Here is a 21,613-nt window from a genome sequence, read left to right as displayed (position 1 = left end):
TATAGCCCTGGTTGTCCTAAAACTCACTAGATGAACCAGGTTGACCTGAAACACATAGAAATCCATCTCTTTCTGCCTCCCAAGTGCTGGGATTAAAGGTGTGTACCACCACCACCCAGCAATAACTTTTTGAAAAATTAAAATCACCAAAAAGTTGAATTTGGCAATTACATACTTGTTATGGAATTCGTATATTTCTGCCATATTTCCAAAGAGAACATCCTTTTTATTTCTCAGGAGAGGTGGCATAAGATCAAACATCTGTGGATTGTCCATCTCAGATCTGTAGCCCTATTAAAAAGAAATGAATTTTTGCATTTGAAATGTTTATATTAATGTTTGGTTGGACCATTGACAGTATAAGTCCAGCAAAATATAGAGAAGACTTGTGGGTATAGCTGATTGAAATATAACATTTATATCACTTAGTTATCAGAGTTATCTATAGCATCCTTTTAGAATGTAGGATAAGGAAGTCAAGGCTTCTACTCCATGGTCCAAATAAAAAGTAATACTATGGCCTTCAAGGCTTTTATTGTACTGTTGGAAATCAAACCAAAACCAACTATGAAAAATTATAGTACTGAATATAAAGTTCTCCTTAAATTAAAAGTAAGTGCTTAGATTTCTTTTCAGACCAAATTAGTACCATGGCATTTGTGTCAAATGAGTATTTTTATCCAACCCCCAGTTCTTTCCATTTCAACCTCTAAGTAGCAGCCTTGGAATAATTACAACAATGTGCCATGTCCCTAAGAGAACAGCTTCTCTTTTTCTATAAGAATTTCTGAATCACATATCCACACTCCTGAGAGGGAATGTAAATGTAATCACGTAAACAACATGTAATCTCAAATAACAGCAAATACCCACTGACAACCAAGGACAGAGACAGAAACATAAAACTTCTCAGAACAGTTTCTAATGAAAGTAGCCAGGGGCCGTTCAGGAAAATAGGGGGAAAAACAATTTGCTACACTTACCAACAAAACAGTAAACAGCTCTCGAACATATGCTCTCTCTGTCTGTATCAGCTCATTTAGGACATGGCTACAATGAACAGACCATAGTTATCAGTTAATGTCCCTCTCTAGTATCACATTGCAATGGATCAGTTATTATCACTAAAAATAATCTAAAGCAGTGGTTCTCAACCAGTGGGTCGCATATCAGATAGCCTGCCTGTCAGATATTTACATCATGATTCATAACAGTAGAAAAATTACAGTTACAAAGTAGCAACAAAATAATTGTGTGACTGGTGGTCACCACAACATAAGGAGATGTATTAAAGGGTCACAGCATTATTAGGAAGGTTTGAGAACCACTGATGATCTAAAGTAAAATAAGCTAGGATATTAGAACTACCTAGGAGTTTTGTTCCAGCATCAAAATATGAAGTTCATTTTGTAGTTGTTGGAAAAAGTACCACCCAGAAGGCTCTTAAATAGATTTTTTTTTTTGAAAAGGCCAGGTGTGGTGGCACACACCTTTAACCCAGCACTCAAGAGGCAGAGGCAGGAGAATCTATGTGTTCAAAAGTAACCTGCATTCTGAGTCAGTCAGGAATACAAAGCAAGAGTCTGTCTTGGAGGGGGGTGAGGAGTAGCAAATGGTAAAGGGCTGCGTGTGAACATAAAAGTGATTTCTAATTCACTCAGATTAAGAACAAATTTGCTAAGATACTGCAAAGCCTATGCCTGAATTAATGCCAAGTTTTGATTTTTCTGGACAATAAAATTTCCTGAGCTCTAGAATCATGTCATTAAAAACAAAAAACAACAACAACAAAAAACTAACCCTATAAACACCATTTTCCTCAGTTGCCAGGAACTTTCTGGCTTTTTTCTCAGACATGTTGTAAACACACACACCTCCACATGGAATAGAAGGAAACTTAAGCCTCTGTAGCAACACGGTGTGCCATCTGTGCCACGAAAATAAAATGCAGGTCCTGACCATTTGCTTTCCAGCCACCATATTTGAATGTTATTCCCTTCTTTAATATAAGCAACCTATTTCTCCTCTACTTTTGTACATTTCTTCTTCTTTTTTCTTACTTTAAAGAATTTAGATCCTGGCTTTTTCCAAAATGAATTTCATTAAATTATCTTATATAACTTGGGACACATACATATTTCCATGCAATGTGATACAAACTACTGGCCATTTCTAACAACAGGAGGCAGACCTCGCTACAAAGTCCTCCTGCTCTGTATCCATGTAAATCAGGCTGCCTTCAAACTCAGAGATTCGTTTGCCTCTGCTTTCCCAAGTCCTGGAATTAAAGGAATGTGTCTCCAGGACCAGTGCATGATATGAAACTTATATATAGGTCAGTAGTTTTAAGCTTCAAATATTAACATAATAATATAGTCATATAAAAAGGGTCATTGTTGATACCTATGAAATAGTATCTATAATCCTGTATAGCTTGACAAGCCCCTTCATTGATTTTCTTTTCTTTTAAAGTGAAAGAAATGGTGTCACAGTTAGCTTTAGATGTCAATTTGACATAAAACTATAATAGCCTGGGAAAAAGGAATGTCAACTGAATAACTGTCCAATCTACTTGATGTGTAGACAAGTCTGTGGGGAATTCTCTCGATTGATATGAGAGGGCTCAGCCACTGTAGGTCCTGGGTTCTATAAGAAAGCAGTCTGAGTAATCAATTGGGAGCAAGCCAGTAAGCAACACTCTTCCATGGCCTCTGCTTTAGTTCCTACCTCCAGGTTCCTGCCCTGACTTCTCATGATGATAATGATCTAGAACTATTAGTCAAATAAACCAGTTCCTTCTCCAAATTGCTTTTGGTCATTGTCTTTATCACAGCAATAAAAACCAAAGTAGAACAGATAGTAGAGCCCAAGGGTACAAAGTTTCATTTATTAGTCGAATCATTCTGGGACTCCAATGTACAGCATGGTTACTATCATTACTATCATTAATAAAATGTCTTATATGTAGGACATACATTTGCAAAGTAGAACTTACACATCTGTGTTCTTACCACAAAAAAGGCAACTGTTCGTGTTAACTAACTTGCTATGGCAATCACCTTATCATATCTCACACTGTGTATACTAAATGTGTCCATTTTTGTTTGCTTATTATTTTCCAGTAAAACTGGGAAACACAGGAGTTGGAAAGATGGCTCAAGAGTTAAGAGTACATGCTGCTCTTATAGAGGATTCAGGTGTGGTTACCAGGATCCTGATGGAGGTTTATAATCATTGGGACTGCAGGTTCAGGAACTCTGACCGCCACTTCTGCCTCCCTGGCCACTAAGCATGGACATGATGCACAGACATGAAGGCAAAACATTGTGTGTGTGTGTGTGTGTGTGTGTGTGTGTGTGTGTGTATAAAATCAATTCCTACACATACATCTACACCTATATATCTATGTGATTAATATATGTTCATATATGTGTGTGTGTGTGTGTATATATATATATATATACACATATATGATTTAAACTGGGAAACACAAAAATAAAACAATCTGAAAATGAAAGGTACAGAAATCATAAGAGGGGCTGTATGTAGCTGAGTGGCAGAGCAGTTGCCTTACAATACACAATATTACCAAAGAAAAATTCTCAAGACGCATAAGAAAGATCACAGCTGCTCACATCTAAATACAGGTCTTGTGACACTCACTAGTGCTCTTTTAATGCACTCACTAGGACCATATTTTGCAAACTGAAAACTCTAATCACATGAGCCTTGTACACTGAACCAGAGCCTCCTGTGGTGAGATACATATATGAATGTAGATTAAAAAGGAAAGAATACTTCTTTAAAATATCCAAGCTATTGTCCAATTTGGGAGAGTGATCAGAATTCTTCTCTTGGCTATCCTCAACAGCTTCAACCTGAAATAATGAAAATAAAAGTTCAATCATGTCTATGTAGGTACAGTACTTTCTCAAATACTTGGATATTAAATTAATGTTAATCCTATCTTTGAAGATAAATTAATATACAGTGCTACATTTTCTAAAAATTACTTGGATGTATACTAGTAAACTAAATGTTTTCAGTTACCTAAGGGTGCAGATTTAAAATACTAACTGGGATTTATTTTGTATACTTCTATTTACATCAACAAAAGCCACTTTCTAGTCTACAGTAATGATAATAGAAACAACTTAGAGCATCACTATATGCCACACATAGGAAACTCAGGTGCATTACAAATGTTATTTCTTTTTTTATACTAACTTCATATGTCCTATGATCCCCAGTTATTTAATGTCTGAAGTTCAGAGAATTTATCAAAGACTAGTCAGAGTCTAGCATTAAAGTTACAGTTTGTACTACTGTACTATACTGCAGTGCCTCTTAGAGTTATGTTCTGGGTTCTACTTACTACCAAGGACACACAAGTAATGCGTAAGGTTCTCCATGTGTGAGGAGGCTACCCTGGAGATATCAGACTATCACAGATAACTGAGAAGAACCAAATCTTAGACACATGCACTACCTACTTCCTCCCCAAGGATACACCTCAAAACCCTCACTGGGTGCCTGAAACTGTGGACAGTACTGAATCTTCAGAGTATGGGTGTAACTCAGCTATAGTTTTAAGTATCTATTTTGGTTTCTCCTTTGGTCTGAAACTTCCTTCTTCCTTAGTGATGGTAAATTCCTGTGTAAGGGAGTGACTTAGCTTTTATTCAAAGTGATAGTGTAGTACCAGAGGCTATTCTGAATGTCAGTGAATAGCAACATTCTTACTGAATTTCAAGCCCATGGTCTTGCTCAAGGACGTTCTAGGACTGTTGGAACACTGGCTTTAGCTATGTCAGAATTCAATCTTAAAAGGCACTTATAATAGGGTAATACTAAAAGAGAGCATATGGATCCATACACTAGACTAACACGGGAATGGAAAATTAATGTATGGGTTAGAGAGAACGCCAGACTCCAGGAGTGAGTTTCTGTGAAACTCTTTTTGCCTCGTGAGTAGCTTTTAAGCCTCAGCCTGTCAAGCTGACTCTACCGGAGAGGGTGGCACTAGTCTATATAATGAACTGGAGAAAAACTCAAAAAAGGGATGAGAGAGAGAGAGAGAGAGAGAGAGAGAGAGAAGGAGGAGGAGGAGGAGGAGGAGGAGGAGGAGGAGGAGGAGGAGGAGGAGGAGGAGGAGGAGGTAGGGAAGGAAGGAGGGAAGGAGGGAGGAAAATTAAAAAGAAACAAATGCATTTCCTGCATCCTGAGTCAGTGTGTTCATGGTCCATGATAAACTGGCCTTTAAGCTTTGCTTTGGCAGTACTACACTCATTCATGAAAGAAATCACCATCTGTAAAAGGCACAGCATTGCTTAGGTGTATGGAGGCAGACAGCATGAAGAGGGACTATAACTTATATGCAGTGCTCTACAGAAATTATTCTTAATATAAGCCAGGAATTAAAAACAAACAAAACCTAACAAAACAACAACAAAGAAAAAAAAAAAACTGCTCACACACTGCCAGTATTGTAAGTAGACACAGGCAGCAGAGATTTCTTATATATGTAAGGTTTTCAAATTCAAAAGGGCAGTGTAATAAATGAAAAACATCCCTGAAAACCCATGTTAATGCTACCATTGTAGCAGCACAATCAACAGTGAATTAATTAATTAATTAATTATACTTACTTTCACGTTGCTCTGAGCGTGAATCTGTCTCCAAGACTTTTTCACTGGTAGAGAAACATGAAATAGTGTTAAACTGGAATGAAAGTCAACACTTTAAGGAAAACACAAACATGTTTATTAGAAAGAAAATGTTTCAATATATTTGTTAGTGTTTCAAAGCACTCTACAGAAGACAGTAATTGGTTAGATAGCTATATAAATTCAACAGAACTTCTTATGGAGCATGAGTTTACTTTGTACTACCCATCCTCGCCTTCAGTACACATGCACTTACTTGCCAAAAGAAAAGGGTGTTAAGTGTTCACAAGTATGTTCAAATTCAATATGCATTCTGCCACATAAACATTTAATCAGATTGTAGTTCACTTACTCACTAGAGCAAAGATTTCTCTGAATCTAGCCTACATGTATGAAACCAGGAAAGACAGGGGAGGGTAGCAGGGGGTGGGGGGAGAAAAGAACAAAATATGGGGCTGGCAAGATGTTTCATCACGTAAAATTGTTTGCTGCTAACCATGATGAGCTTATGTTGTTCCCCATGACCCACACATATGGTGGAGGGAGAAAAGCAACCCCAACAAACTGTTCTCTGATCTATATGTATATATGGTTCTACACCAGTGTGCACACGTTTATACACACACACAAGTGCAAATTAGAACAAATTATATATGAAAATGCTATAATGAAAATCATTACTTTATTTATTAACTTGAAAATTAATGACAAAAAAAATCCAAGTTCATCCGAGTAAGTATAGAATCCACTTTTTATTTTGGCATTTACCCCAACCAGGTCCAGTGATTTGTTTTCCTTTTTAATTCTCAAATCTACACTAAGAGATGGAAAACAACATCTATCTCATTTTACAGATAAGGTTAACATGTGTTTAGGAAGTGGAAGTGGATTTAAACACATACATGTTTCCAATCACTACAGGAAACATTTCAAAAGCAAGGTAAAATGCTCATTTAAAACATCCTCATCAAAAATTCAAAGCCTTAATCTTTATTTTTAAACAACACATTTCCAGCACTAAAAGAAAAGAAAACAGGGTGGACATCAAAGGGAACTCTTAAAAACTGTGATATGATGCAAGGGTGTTGCCTTCCAAGACTGTAGTAGAAGGGGAAGATCTCAGATCTGTTTAGGGAGCAGGCCACTGAGAGTTTGACCATGCCTCAGTGTGAATATAGATAACACAAATTGGATTTTTTTTTTTTTGGCTGGGGGCAGAGGTCACAAGGACAAAGGGGTTGCACAGGGAAGGACTGGGAAATGAATGTAACAGTGTAATATGAGTATATGATGTGAAATTCTCTCCAAAAATCAATAAAATATTATGTCAGAAAATAAAAAAAAAAAGAAAACAGGGTGGAGGGTGAACTGCAAATATAGGTCAACGGCAGAACACTTGTCTAGCGTGTGTTCAGTTCCCAGCACTGGGGAAGAAATGATGGATTTCACAGACGCAAACAGAGTCAGAAGTCCTTTAAAAGTAAAACTAACAGACAAACAAAGAATAGATTAAGTTCTGAATAATGAAGGCTGCTATCCTTCTGGGGTACACAAACACTGCTCTCAGCATAGAAGAAGCACACCTTCTATCTTCCTTTCCTTGGCAAAAGCTAGTGTCAGGACTCTAAGGGAGTGGATGGTCTTTCATATTATAAAATATAGATATTTTACCATCTTTAATTACCAAGTTTTGACACATAAAAGTTATATATAACAATATGTTAGACTTACATATAAAATCAGCTTCTTAATAAGTATCAGCATGCCTCATCTTAAAGACACCTGACAAATACCCAAGATATGTGCGAAACACATAAAACTCAAGAAGAACGAAGACACTTTGCCCTTCTTAGAATTGGGAACAAAACACCCATGGAAGGAATTACAGAGACAAAGTTTGGAGCTGAAACAAAAGGATGGACCATCTAGAGACTGCCACATCTGGGGATCCATCCCATAATCAGCCTCCAAACGCTGACACCATTGCATACACTAGCAAGATTTTGCTAAAAGGACCCTGATATAGCTGTCTCTTGTGAGACTAGGCCGGGGCCTAGCAAACACATAAGTGGATGCTCACAGTCAGCTATTGGATGGATCACAGGGCCCCCAATGGAGGAGCTAGGGAAAGTACCCAAGGAGCTAAAGGGGTCTGCAAGCCTATAGGTGGAACAACAATATGAACTAACCAGTACCCCCCGGAGCTCGTGTCTCTGGCTGCATATGTATCAGAAGATGGCCTAGTCGGCCATCAGTGGAAAGAGTGGCCCCTTGGTCTTGCAAACTTTATATGCCTCAGTACAGGGGAATGCCAGGGCCAAGAAGTGGGAGTGGGTGGGTAGGGGAGTGGAGGGGGATGGTATGGGGGATTTTTGGGATAGCATTAGAAATGTAAACGAGGAAAATACCTAATAAAAAATTTAAAAAGTAAAATAAAATAAATAAACATCTACAATGAAAATAAAAAGATCCAAACTTATTTTTTAAAGTAAATTATGGATTGGTTGCAAATACATTGAGAGATTTATATGTGTGTATCTTTGTGACACATCATTTTCTGAAAAGCAAGGTAAATATATTCATTCTTTCAACAATGTAAAGGCATACATACAAAATAGCTGAGCAAGGTAGGTCTGTGTTTGTGGATATGCAAAGGTGACTTGCACACAGATCCTGTCCCTGCAAAGCATCCTGTCTAGCAAGTGTAACAGCAAACAGGTAAGTAGGCTGTGTGGTAGAAGTAGACTCAAAATAGGAGCTAACAAGAAGGAAATGGAGCAACACTGGAAGTGTAGTCTAGAGAAACAGCAATCTATGCAAACTCTACAAGGTAACACAGAAGAGAAAGGGAGGCAAGAACACTGTGGCAATGAGAGCCAAAGAGACTATGATCATGGTCAAGGACACCAATGATATTATCTTGGACTCTGAAAGTGGCAGTAAAGAAAGTAATGATAGGAATAACTAGATGCACAGAAGGCATATTTATCATCAAAAACAATGAATGGTATAGGAATGAGCAGGAACATCTAAGCTTGGGCAAATGGGGACATTACAGTACCGGTGAACAAGATGAGAAAGAAAAGTTCTACATGCTTTGCAGAAGAGATACTTTCATGTAGGCTATGATGAAACTGTTTCCTATGGGAAATTTGATGTTGGAAATAGCAGTCTGAAGCTTAAGTGACAGACCTAGACTAGAAATAGAGCTTTCATGACCCAACCATATCTAACACTACTTTTCACTGGCATCGTTCTTCCATAGCTTCCCTTCATACTCAATGTGAATTCATTAAACATCTAATCACATCCTGCTTGCTGCCAAGCACTACGCTAGATAGAAAACTCAATGAAGGAGAAGAAAAAAAAACTAAACAAGCAAAAGCAGAATAAAAAACCAGTTTGACTCATTTTGATGAAAAATTAGCACACACTTTGATTTGGTCAAATATTTGATTTATCAAATCCAAGTTTTGAAATCTAGTCTGAAATATGTTATTACCCGCATTACCCATAGACCAATAGGGTAACATGCAGAGGGTTTAAATAGTGATCAGGTTTTATTTACAAACCATAATGGATGATGGAGAAAATCATGTATCCATCCCAGCCATTTATCCATTAAGGTGCCTTCATCTGCATAAATACACAAGTTGATCTTAAACTGAAGCAAATTCAAGCTACTCCAAACAGATATTCCGATTACGAATGAAGTAAGAATCTTTAAAAATGAAGAAAGCCCTGATTCACATTAATTTCACTAACTTTTTTAATATGTACTTTATTATTTATTTTGAATTTTATTTTATTTTGAATGTCTATGTGGGTGTGGGTAAGCAGATGGATATTTAAGTGCCCATCAAGGCCAGAATATGGCATTAGATCCCGTGGTGCTGGAGTTACAGATGATGTTGAGCTGCCATATGGATGATGGGAAGTGAACTGGGTTCTCAGGAAGAGAAGAAGCGCTCTTAACCACTTACCCACCTCTCCTGCCTCCTCTTCTTTCTTTTTGTGGTCATTTTATGAAAGAAAACTGACTTTAGAAGCACATTCTATTCTTTACAGTCATTTTTAAAGATAAGTTCAATGTTGAGAGAGAATAATGGACGGATGGTACAAAAAATTAGATAGTTATTTGCAGATAGAATTAAAGAACTGCTGCTATTTTTAGATGCCAAACTGGTTTTTCATGTGTACAAACTCATAAAATGTATTGATGACAAGTAATATAATAAAGATGGGTACCTTTTAAAAAAATTCTACATGCTTGAAAGAAAGAATATCCAATTCCCACTGCAGAAAGAAAGTGTAATGCCATTAAATAAGAATCGGAGAAAGAAAGAAAATGAAATAATACAAAACAAAAATTTTTGAATGACTAATGACATGAATGGGTCTTGGTCAGCCTGGTCACAATGCAGAGTGCTCTGCTTCAGGGAGATGCGAGCTTTGAGGGTCTATTAAGAAAAGAGATTTAGCCGGGCGTGGTGGCGCACGCCTTTAATCCCAGCACTTGGGAGGCAGAGGCAGGCGGATTTCTGAGTTCGAGGCCAGCCTGGTCTACAAGGTGAGTGCCAGGACAGCCAAGGCTACACAGAGAAACCCTGTCTCGAAAAAAAAAAAAAAAAAAAAAAAAAAAAAGAAAAGAGATTTAATCAGAGGGAAGGGATAGTCCAATTTATTGAGTAATTCTTGTTGTCGGCAATTTTATCTTACTTTCTCTTTATGATCATCTTTTAAGTGAGAAGGTATTTGTCCATTTTTTACAGACTAGGAAAGTAAGACCATCAATATGCCTAAGGACACACAGCTAAAGTGTCCTGATATGTAACTGATGTCTATTTTGTGCTTAGAAATATATCAATTATTGGGTTTAATCAGTTTCATTTTGTTAGTTTATTCTTTTTACTTTTTCAGTATCTTTGATATTTCCAGTATGTCCGGTATATTTTTAATATAGTCAACATTATTCTTTTAAGCCATTGCTCATACAATCTTATTTTATGTATATGTATACATTTTGGAATTACTAACCAAAATAATTTCTAATGCATTTGTAACTTGGATCCATGCTGGAGATGAGTTGTATTTATTCATTACCTCTGGGTCAAGCCTTCTCTGCATTTCAAAGTAGTTTCCTGCACTAGTAAAGTGACTGATGCAATTTAACTCAGAGACTGAAGTTAGTCACATGTTCAACTCTTCAACTAATTTAATTTGTACAAAAGATGAAACTGTTCTATCTCCAAAAGCTGAAGAGGTAGATCTAGGAAACCCTTGTGGGAATAATGTTTTCAGATTTTGAGATACAACACCATTACAAGAATAATTATTTTCCTATAGAACTTAGAAAGGAATAGGATAGTACACAATTAAATAGACTTGAAAAATTCAAACAAAGAAATGGAATCTGTAGCAAAAATTACTAACTCAATTAGCATTTATCAGCATCTATTTAGACAAGGTAATCCACTCTTATTATGTAAGACATTCAAAAACAAGCATCATATAAGAATCAAATAATTGCTTACAGGAATAAAAGTAAGTATGCAGGTTTATAATGCATGTACATGTACAGATAAGATTCACATCCTTTTGCAGAAAATCTGAAGGTCTAAACTCATTTCTCAAGGTAGAATGCTCCACATCGAGGGGTCCCCCATCTGACACAACGCAGTGCTACCACTATCTTATGAACATACAGGGATATCATTCTGACCTCTGCCTTGTACAGCAGTGGTTAAGTATAAACAAAGAGGCTAAAAGGCTTTAAAATGTATCAGGATTTAAAGGGAATTTAGTAGATATATCACGTTCATCAAAGGAAACAATAGCAAGACAAAAAAGACATAGCAAATGTAAAAACAAGCTGCTTTACCATGTTTCGGTGAAAAGAATATCATTCTGGATCGCATCACATTTTCAGATGCAGGAACCAAGCTCTGGAATGCCCCCTCGGGTACTTCTTTTAGGCTCTTACAACCAGCCTGTTGGTTCTCAAATGCACTTCGAATATTTTCAAGCTTTAGTTGTATATTCTGCATTTGAGCCTATGAAATGCATAAGAATTCTATGAGCTAGGGCTGGAGAGATGGATCAGCAGATGGAGTAGCAGAACATTGGCTACTCTTGCAGAGGACATAGGTTCAATTCTCAGCATCCACATGACCACTTAGAAACATGTTTAATTCTAGGTTTGGGGTTATTCAACACCTTCTTCTGGTCTCCATACACTGCATACAGCACACATATATATACTCACGAGTTAAAACACTTATATACATAAGAAAAAATAGAAAATCATGAGTTGTTGTGTAGAGTGGAGTACATCTTCAATCCCAGAACTGAGGAGGCACAGGCAAGCAGATCTCTTGAGTTCAAGGCCAGCCTGGTCTACATAGTTAGTTCCAAGTCAGCCAGTGCTACAGAGCCAGATTTGTCTCAAAAAAGTATGAGTTACTTTCTGAAATAAGTCATAACAACTACCATTATATTCATCAGACATAAATTTAAAATTAATTTTTGGACTGGGAGATGGGTCAGTCACTAAAGTGCCTGCTGCATAATTATGAAAACCTTAGTTCAGGACCCCAGCAGCCAGATAAAATCCAGGCATGGCAGGAATACCTCTAACCTCAGTGTTGGGGTAGCAAAGACAAGAGGATCCCTGGAGCTCATTGACCAGCCAGTCTAACGGAATCAGTGAGCATTTCAAGTTCACTGGAGACTCTGTCTCAACGTAAGGAAAGTAATTAAGAAAGATAATAAACAGAACTGTGTCTCTAGTTGCATATGTAGCAGAGGATGGCCTAGTCGGCCATCAATGGGAGGAGAGGCCCTTGGTATTGTGAAGATCATATGCCCCAGTACAGTGTAATGCCAGGGCCAGGAAGTGGGAGTGGGTGGGTTGGGGAGCAGGGCGGGGAGAGGCTATAGGGGATTTTTGGAGAGGAAACTAGGAAACAGGATAGCATTTGAAATATAAATGAAGAAAAAAAAAAAAGAAAAGAAAGATACTGAAAATCAACCTTTGGCCCCCACCTGCATGCACACATATACACATCCACCTAACTATGGTATAGATATAATATATATGGTATAGATACTATATATCAAATAAATGAACATATACATATCAAAGTTAAATATCTTTAGATTATATTGTGGTAGAATATTTGTGGACTAGGGAGATGATTTATTGGGTAGTGTTTTCTACACAAGCATGAGGACCGGACTTTGAATCCCAAGAACCCATATACAAAGTGGGACATGGTCCTAGTGTACATATATAATCCCCAGGGCTTGCTGGCTTGCCAGTATAGCTGAACCAGCAGGTACCAGGTCCAGTGAGAGATCTTGTCTCAAAATAAAGTAGAGAGAAATAGAGCAAGATACCAGAGATGAACCTCTGGCCTCTGTATATCACATGTTTATATACACAAGTACAAATACACTTACAAACATGTAACACAAACACAGAAACAACTTATTTTAAACATAAAACATAACTAGAGTAAATTTAGTAAAGAAACAGAAAATATTAGTGTATTCTCTTCATGTAAATATAAAACTAAAGTTCCAGTGTAAACAACCTGAGGGGGTGGAACGGACCAGCCATAAAACTGATCCTAACACTCCACTCCACTTAGTGGCCCTTCTCTGAGGATGCAGAATAAAATATATGTCAAAGCTTACAGCACATTTAAATCACTTAAAAAATAATAAGAGTCAGACTGGACTTATTAACAGGAGGTCAGCCTGATCTACACAAGAAGTTCTAAGCCAGCCAAGCTATACAGTGAAACCTGTCTCAAACATCATCATAATTAATAATAATAATAAATATTAATAGAATCAAAGCTAACAGTGAAAGTCTTATTATACAGCAAACATATGCCTGTGGATTCTCAGATACATGACAGTGACACTGTCCCAAAGAGGACTGTGGATACACACACTAATATAAAGTTGGCTGTGAGGTAGTAAATTCTTACACCTTAGTGATTAGTTTATGTGTCTTTGAATAAATTCTCTCTCACCTTTAGTTCAGGAGATAGGTGTACATCAAATTCATATTGCAGGCTTTCTATATCATAATTGATGAAAGGCATGGCCATTTGAAGGAAATTGTCCACATCTTGAAGGGCTTTCTGAGCATCTTCTTTAGTCTGAAACTTATCCATTCCTTGGTTAGCCAGGAGGCATTCCCCTTGATCACAGCACTGACGTGCCTAAGGAGGAAAATCACAAAAATCAAAGAGGCAAACATAAGAATGAATAAAGGGAACATAGGCTTGCTATTAAAAGAACTATATCCTGGTTTTGTATTATTACATATTAGTGGAGGGGAGGGGGTTGTGGGTAGGTGTACAAAGCATACTCGTGCCATAGCATGCATGTGGAGGTCAGAAGACAACTTGGCAGGAGTCATTTTTTCCTCCCAGCACATGGGCCCTTTGAATAAGACTCTGGTAACAAAGCTCATCACAGGCTTATCCACTGAACCATTTTGTGGGCTGGAGCTGTGTCGCTTCTGTCAATCAGAATTATTTTCAGAGCCCAGCTAGGGTGGCATACAATTTTAATCCCAGTACCCAGGAAGCAGGTGCAGGGGAATCTCTGTGAGTTTGAAGCCAGCCTGGTCTACATAGCAATTTTCTAGTCAGCTAGAGGCTTCATAGTGAGATTCTGTCTCCATTTTTAAAAAAGAAAAGAAAAAGAAAAATGCTTTCAGAGCTGTTAATAAATGATATCTGGTGTTGCCCCCAGAAATTCTGATTCAGTAGCTCTGGGCTGCCAGCCAGACATTTATACTGTTAAAGCGCTCCACAGGTATTGCTGATGCAGAGCCAAGGTTGGGAAGCACTGCATTTATTTCATAACAAGTAATTTCTCCTGCAGCAGGAGTCTGGCCATTTTCTCAACACTAACAGTTTAGTTGCATGTTATTTTCTACAAATCAATGACTGAAATATGAAACTTCTAACAAAATATAAAGTTTAATATTAATGCTTAATGATTGCCAAGGACAGGAATACGGTTCTTTTTGAACCAAAAAAAGAGATGTGTAGATTAGAATCCATATGTTCCAATGTAATGTTTACAAGTGGCACTCCTGTTTACAATCCTGTGCCATGACTAGATCTGTAGGGTGGCATTTCCACTCACTGACCCGTAGGCATGGCAGAATATTTTTCATTTACCAGTTAATTTTTAGTACTGTACTATGAAATGCAGAAGGAATTTCAGACTTCTGCCCCTGGGCTTTTACATGTTCTGACTGCAGAATACCACCAGGTTTCAGAAATAGATGTAAGCTAGAAGGAGGCCATCACCGCCACTGTCTCCACATTGAAAATGGAGCAAAACTGGTACTACACTGGGTCTACCATGGATAGTGCATAGAGAGATAGATTGATTATCCACAATTAGGCCCAAGGTTTAAGATCACTTACAAAACACTGTAGACACTAAACCTCTAAGAAGAGGTATATGGACAAGCCTGAGAGAAGATGAAACGTGTACCATAAGGTACATGGGCAAATACGGGCAAGACTATGAAGATGGGAGACTCAAGAAAAAAACAATTATGGCCTCATTCAGATATGGATCATTTCCAATCATATTACCTGCTGTAGGAGTCTATGCACTTTGAAAGTCCTGCTCAGTTGGATCCGCTTTGTTCTGATCTCATTAACTAAAATATCAGAAAGGTAGCGCAGCTCATTGCATCGCTGGCAGATTAAATCAAGTGCATAGTGGTGATTTGATGCCAGCTTGTGGCCACGTAGTATCACAATCCGGGTCTTAGTTAACAGTTCCTGATTTGAAAGAGGAGAGAAAAATCATAATTGTATGATCTCTGCTCATACAACAGGTGGGAGAATCATTAAAGAACACATTTGGCAGGGGATATGGTCACAAACCATGATTGATTTCCTTGCCATTTTTCTGCATTCAACAAAAGAAAACACACACACAAATCTTACAGTGATATTGATGAGTTACAGCAGTGACTATCAGAAGCACACAAATTTCTGAGTATAAAATGAAAGTCAATCACTTAATTCCACTCAGGATATAAAGATATAACTGTCATTTTGCTACTGTTACGGCTCATAATGTAAATATTTGACATACAGAATATCTGATATATAACCCCTGTAAAATGGTCATATGGCCCTTAGAATGGTCATGACCCACAGAGTGAGGACCACTATTGTTTAGTTTGTTTGACTTGCCAACTTGACACAGTCTAGAGTGGACTGAAAGCTTCAACTTAGGACTTTCCTAGATCAGATTGGCCTCTGGGCATGGTTGTGAAGGATGTCTTGATTAGTAATTGATGTAGGAAAACCCAGACTACCCTAGTCAGCACCATTCCTAGGCAGCTGGTCCTGAGCTGTATAAAAATCTAGCTGAGCACAAGCCAGTAAGGAAGCTAGCAAGCAACAGTCTCTCATGATATTTTCTTCAGGTTCCTTCCTTGCCCTCCCTTAAAGATGGACTGTGATCTGAAACTTTAAGCCAAATAAACCTTTCTTCCCCAAAGTGGCCTTTGCTCAGAGTGTTTTGTCACAATAATGGGACGGAAACTAGGACAACTACTGAACTGAATGCTTCAAATGACAAGTTCTGTGCCATACGTCTTAAATCACATTGGGAAAAAGTATTAAAACAAACAAAGCCCCTGGCTTCCAAATCAGTTCACCTTCTCTTTCCATGCTGTCAAAGGGAGGTGTGGACTGTGATCAGAGTCTGAAAGTCTAATACTTTTACTTGTTACTGCAACCCCTAGCCTGTAGGTTTCATTTGCACATGTTCATGGTTCACTCATGAGTCTGTTTTCTAAGAACATATCTATAAAAGCATTGCTTTGCTGTGGTATACAGGACAGGAGAGCAAAGGCAGTTTACTAAGTACTAAAGTCATGAATCTACGCTTTAGAATGAACAAGAAAGCTGACAGCTACTTTTCCTTTGAGTACATACATATCCAGGAGCTATGCTAAGCACTTCCTAGGCCATTTTACCTGCTAGTCAGCCTAAGTAGAGCTGTCTGTGTGGATCTATAATGGATTCAACTGCATGTATCATGATAGATATTAAACAATGCATAGTTTCCAGATACCAAAAACCTTTTTTTTTTTTTTTTTGGAGACAGAATCCCATGTAGAGTAGGCTAGCCTAAAACTCACTATGTATCTGAGACCCTATTATATATCATTCTTGATAGACTTTTTTTTTCCTAACATCTCCTTCCTACAGACAGCTTTTAAACAGATCCTACAACTTAACAGTTTCCTATAGCTTCATGATGCATCTGCACTATCTCCATAGGGCCACAATGGATTTTAGGTTAATATGATTGTGTTAATTATATAGTTATGAGAGGCTAAGTATAATAAACATTTATACTAAGTCCTAGTGAAACATAAATAAACATTAAAATGTTATCTTACCTGAGATTTATCATCTAAGATCTCTAGTTTTTTAAGTCTTTGTTTTACTTGAGCTAAGTTCCCTGTTATATCACCCAGTTCTCTTTGTTGACTTAATAAATATTCAACTTGAGTCACAGCCTAGAAGCAAGAAATAAAGGTTTTAAGAGGATGTGAATTATTAAGCATTCACTTTTAGTAATGATCACATTAAATAAGAAATGCTATTAAATGAGAATGCCAATATAAGAAAATTACACACATAGAGAATATGTTCAGCTATTTTATTCATAGCCTCATAGATATCCATGCACACAGGATTTATATAAGATCACTGTGTAAATAAATGTACAGTCATATATATGAACATACTTGCATAAATGCATGTACATGCACATATACATACTTGTATATATGTGCATATGCTTTCCCCAGCTATGTAGTAACTGGCCCTAGAAACAGGAAACTCCAGTAGCAAGGAGCACACCTTCTACCCATAGCTTCATCTTTGATACCATTTCCCATAAAAAGTAACCAAGGTTTCTCAGGAAAATGGCAGTTTCCGAGACTAAGACAGAACACATACAAGATGAGCTTGAATCACGCAAGAAAGGAAGGAGATACATTTTTTTCTAATCTTGACAAATATCATGAGACTAGAGTAGCCAGTTTGAAATATCAAAGAAGTTCAGAATAGCATTGGAAGACAAAGGCTGGTGAGATGGCTCAGAGGTTAACAAAGACCTCATAGGTACCTGCACTGATTTACACATACCCACATATCCAAATACACACAATTTTAGAATAATAAAAACAAGTGATTTTAGTCTGGTGTAGTAACACATACCTTTTTTTTTTACAAGTCTTTTTTTTTAAGATTTTATTTATTTATTTGATATATATGATTAGTATACTGTAGCTGTTTTCAGACACACCAGAAGAGAGCATCAGATTCTATTACAGATGGTTGTGAGCCACCATGTGGTTGCTGGGAAGAGCAGTCAGTGCTCTTCACCTCTGAGCCATCTCTCCAGCCCAGTAACTCATACCTCTAATCTCAGTAACTCAAGAGACAGAAGTAGGATGGTCTCTATGAGTTCAGTCTAGCCTGGTGTATATAGTAAGTTCCAGGCCACCCAAGGCTATAAAGGAGAGCTTGTCTCAAAACAAACAACAAATAAACAAACCTCTTTTTCGATTCTTTACAGGCTACAGAGATGGCTGAACAGTAAGAATGCTAACTGCTCATGCAGAGGGCCTGGGTTTGATTCATAGCATCCATACCAGGCTACTATTCATTACCACCTGTAACTCCTGCTCCAGGAGATACAACACTCTCAGGTCTCCACAGGCATATCCACAAATGTGCTGTAGATAAGCTTATGCAGGTACACACATACACACACACACATGAATGAATTAATTAATAAATAAATAAACAAATAAAAACATCTTTTAAAACAAAATCATTTAAAAAAAAAAAGAATAGCAATGAGATATGGGGCAATAGCTCAGCCAGTAAAAGTGCTTATCACACAGATATGACCTAAATTCAATATTCAGAACCCATATTTATAAAAGTCTGGCATGGTACTGTGTGTTTATAATCCCAGTGAAGATGAGGTGGAGATAGGAGGATACATAAGGCTCTCTGACCAGACAGCCAATGAGAAACTTTGTCTCAAAAAACAAGATGGGTAGTTTTTTATGGGGTGTGTGTGGGTGTGTGTGTGTGTGTGTGTGTGTGTGTGTGTGTGTGCACACGCGCGCGCGCGCGCATGCGCAAGTTGGTGGTGGTTTTAAGGGCATTATTAGGTTAACTGATAGAATTAGACTCATGATGTCAGGTATCATAAAGGTCTTGTACTGCCATTGAACGCAGTGATTTTGATAACTGAACAATGATTCTGTAAGACAATGTTCTTACTGTAAGAAAAAAAATAAAATGTTTAGGTGAAAATGGCAATACCTATGGTACATGGTATGTGACAACCAATAGGTATCACTTTCTTGGAAAACTATGTTATAGCCTAAAAGCACTTTATATAGCCTGGTCTACAGAGTGACTTCCAGGACAGCCAGGGCTACACAGAGAAACCCTGTCTCAAAAAAACAAAAACAAACAAACAAAAAAAAGTTTAAAGAATGACCATGAAGGTAGAGAAAGAATGTCCTTGTCATACTAAATGACATGTCAGTGCTTTGTCACAGTGGACGAAGTGAAGGCTTTGGGAGTTAGCCAAGATTTTCTTTGTTCCAAGTCAAGGAACTTGTCTCCTATATTCTCCCTGAGCTGAAAACTGGCGTCTTGTAAAAAGACTGCCCTTCTAAGCTCATGAATGAGGGCCTCCACCACAAGGAAGGAACTGCGTTAACTAACCTCTTGAAAGTCTTGTTCAAACTTCCACAGTTGCAGATACTGCTCCATTTTCAGCTGATGTTTTTCCCAAAATCCATCAAAAGCAGTTTCCATATCATGCACCTGAGCCAGCAACCTTGATAAACAGAAGGCAAAGAATTCCTTAGAAATAACAGCTTGTGGATGCAGGTATAGAGCTAAACCTAAGCTGCTAATTAAGAATTAAAACATTCCCAACCAAGACGATCTACTGTCCTGCCAAGGGCCCAAAGTGACAGGGTCACGTGAGCAAAGACTGAAATCTCGGAGAAAGCAAGTCAAAATAAATGTCCTCTATAGGAACAAGAGAGAAAGAAAGAAAGAGAGAGAGAGAGAGAGAGAGAGAGAGAGAGAGAGAGAGAGAGAAAGAAAGAAAGAAAGAAAGAAAGAAAGAAAGAAAGAAAGAAAGAAAGAAAGAAAGAAAGAAAGAAAGAAAGAATTAATTATAGGCAAAGACCAGTCATGGTGCTACACCTCTAATCCAGTAGTAATGATGCAAAGGAACGCAGATGTCTGTAGGCTTAAATCTAGTCCAATTTGTATGAAGTTCTAGGCCAGCTAGAGCTACATGGTAAGATCCTTTCTCAAAAACAGGAAAGAAAAGGAATTATAAGCAAAAATAGTCTATGACACTATGACACTTGGCTCAGGCAAAGAAAAATCAATGTCTGGGGAACTTAATTCTGCAAGTGAACTACTGTCTGCAGACTAACCCAGAAAAGAAGTTCCCAGACTTCCAGAGGTCCAGAAATACTTTCATACCTAACAGCAACAAACAATGTAAAATTCCTAGTTTGAAAATATAAGTGACTTTTAAAAGAAGGGAGTGCTTACTTTTTAATAGTTTGCCAGTCGCCATTTATGTGCTGAGTACATTCAAGGCTTGAACTGACAGTTTCTTCAGTGCCAGGCACTTGCAGGTTCATGAGCAGAACTTTTCCTTCTTTGGTTACAGCAGTTAAGTCATTCTATAGGAAGGCACGGCAGGGTATGTTAGCCAGTTAGTTCATAATGGAACATGAATGGCTTGAAGAGATGTATAGCTATGGAAGATGCATGGCCCAGGAAACAGAAGCAGTTCTAGCACAGCCTTGGCTTTCACAGGATTTCAAGGTCAAAGAATCTGCGAATGTGACACTGTAGCCAGGGAGATGGCTGAGTTGATAAAAGTACTTCCCTTTGAAACATGAAAACCTGTGTTCAATATCCAAAATGAATACTTTTATAAAAGCCAGGTATAATGGGGTACACTCATAATACCTGTGCCGGGGGAGTATATCTACACAGATCCTTGGGGCTCACTAGTCAGTCAGCAGAACCTACTTGGTTCTAGGCCACTGAGAAAGTCTGTCTCAAAAAAAAAAATAAATAAGGTGGGAAGCTGGAAAGATGGTTCGGTTGTTAATAGTACTGGCTACTCTTCCAGATGACCTGAGTTTGATTCCCAACACTCAAATGGTGGCTCACAGCTGTCTATTTTCAGTTAGTTGCAAGGGAACTGACACACTCTTCTAGTCTCTATGGCCAGTGAATGAATATAGTGCCTAAATAGGCAAGGAAAGCTCCATATGTGTTAAAAAAAATAATAAAATAAACAAATTAAAAACAGGGTGGATGAATGAGGAACAAAAACATCTTCTGGTTTCCCTCCACGCACCTGCATATCCAGGCTGTGACCACTGACATAAACAGGAGACTCGAAGAAGCTCCTGCCTTACAAACAGGGACTGATGTAGAATAGGCTAGCCTAAAACTCACTAGGTATCTGAGCCCCCATTATATATCATTCTTGATAGACATTTTTTCTAACATCTCCAAAATGATGTCTCATTCCTACAGATGGCCTTCAAAAAGATCCTACAACTTAGTTTCCTATAGCTCATGACAGTTCAATAGATGTTAGAAACGGAAGCCAAAGATGTTATCCTAACCAATCTTGTTCTATTTTGATAATATTTTTATGTGCTCAGATGAAACCATACTAACACAGTAACAACTACAATATCAGAAAGCATGAAGCTACAAGGTAGATTTAATACATACTCAGAAAGAACCATATACCTTTCTTTTTCTTTTTTCCTTTATCTACACGATCCAAGATTTCCT

General features: G+C 37.8%; 1 protein-coding gene across 2 annotated transcripts in view; it reads right to left on the bottom strand.

Moving 5' to 3' along the window:
* The window catches only part of Mcf2 (MCF.2 cell line derived transforming sequence), a 140,725-nt gene that overhangs the window by 69,597 nt on the left and 49,515 nt on the right, over positions 1-21,613 (bottom strand). For both annotated transcript variants that reach the window (XM_021153012.2, XM_021153014.3), the window contains 10 exons: positions 20,342-20,475; positions 19,490-19,604; positions 17,131-17,250; positions 15,299-15,490; positions 13,709-13,900; positions 11,548-11,719; positions 5,649-5,692; positions 3,799-3,878; positions 984-1,050; positions 176-291 (listed from right to left, as the gene is read on the bottom strand). In XM_021153012.2, coding sequence (XP_021008671.1) covers positions 176-291; positions 984-1,050; positions 3,799-3,878; positions 5,649-5,692; positions 11,548-11,719; positions 13,709-13,900; positions 15,299-15,490; positions 17,131-17,250; positions 19,490-19,604; positions 20,342-20,475 — 1,232 coding nt within the window. The remainder of the gene's footprint in view (positions 1-175; positions 292-983; positions 1,051-3,798; positions 3,879-5,648; positions 5,693-11,547; positions 11,720-13,708; positions 13,901-15,298; positions 15,491-17,130; positions 17,251-19,489; positions 19,605-20,341; positions 20,476-21,613) is intronic.

The sequence above is a fragment of the Mus caroli genome, unplaced genomic scaffold (assembly GCF_978045245.1).
Source record: "Mus caroli unplaced genomic scaffold, Mus_caroli_1 scaffold_5, whole genome shotgun sequence".
Classification (NCBI taxonomy): Eukaryota; Metazoa; Chordata; class Mammalia; order Rodentia; family Muridae; genus Mus; species Mus caroli.
This window is presented reverse-complemented; position numbering and strand designations above follow the sequence as displayed.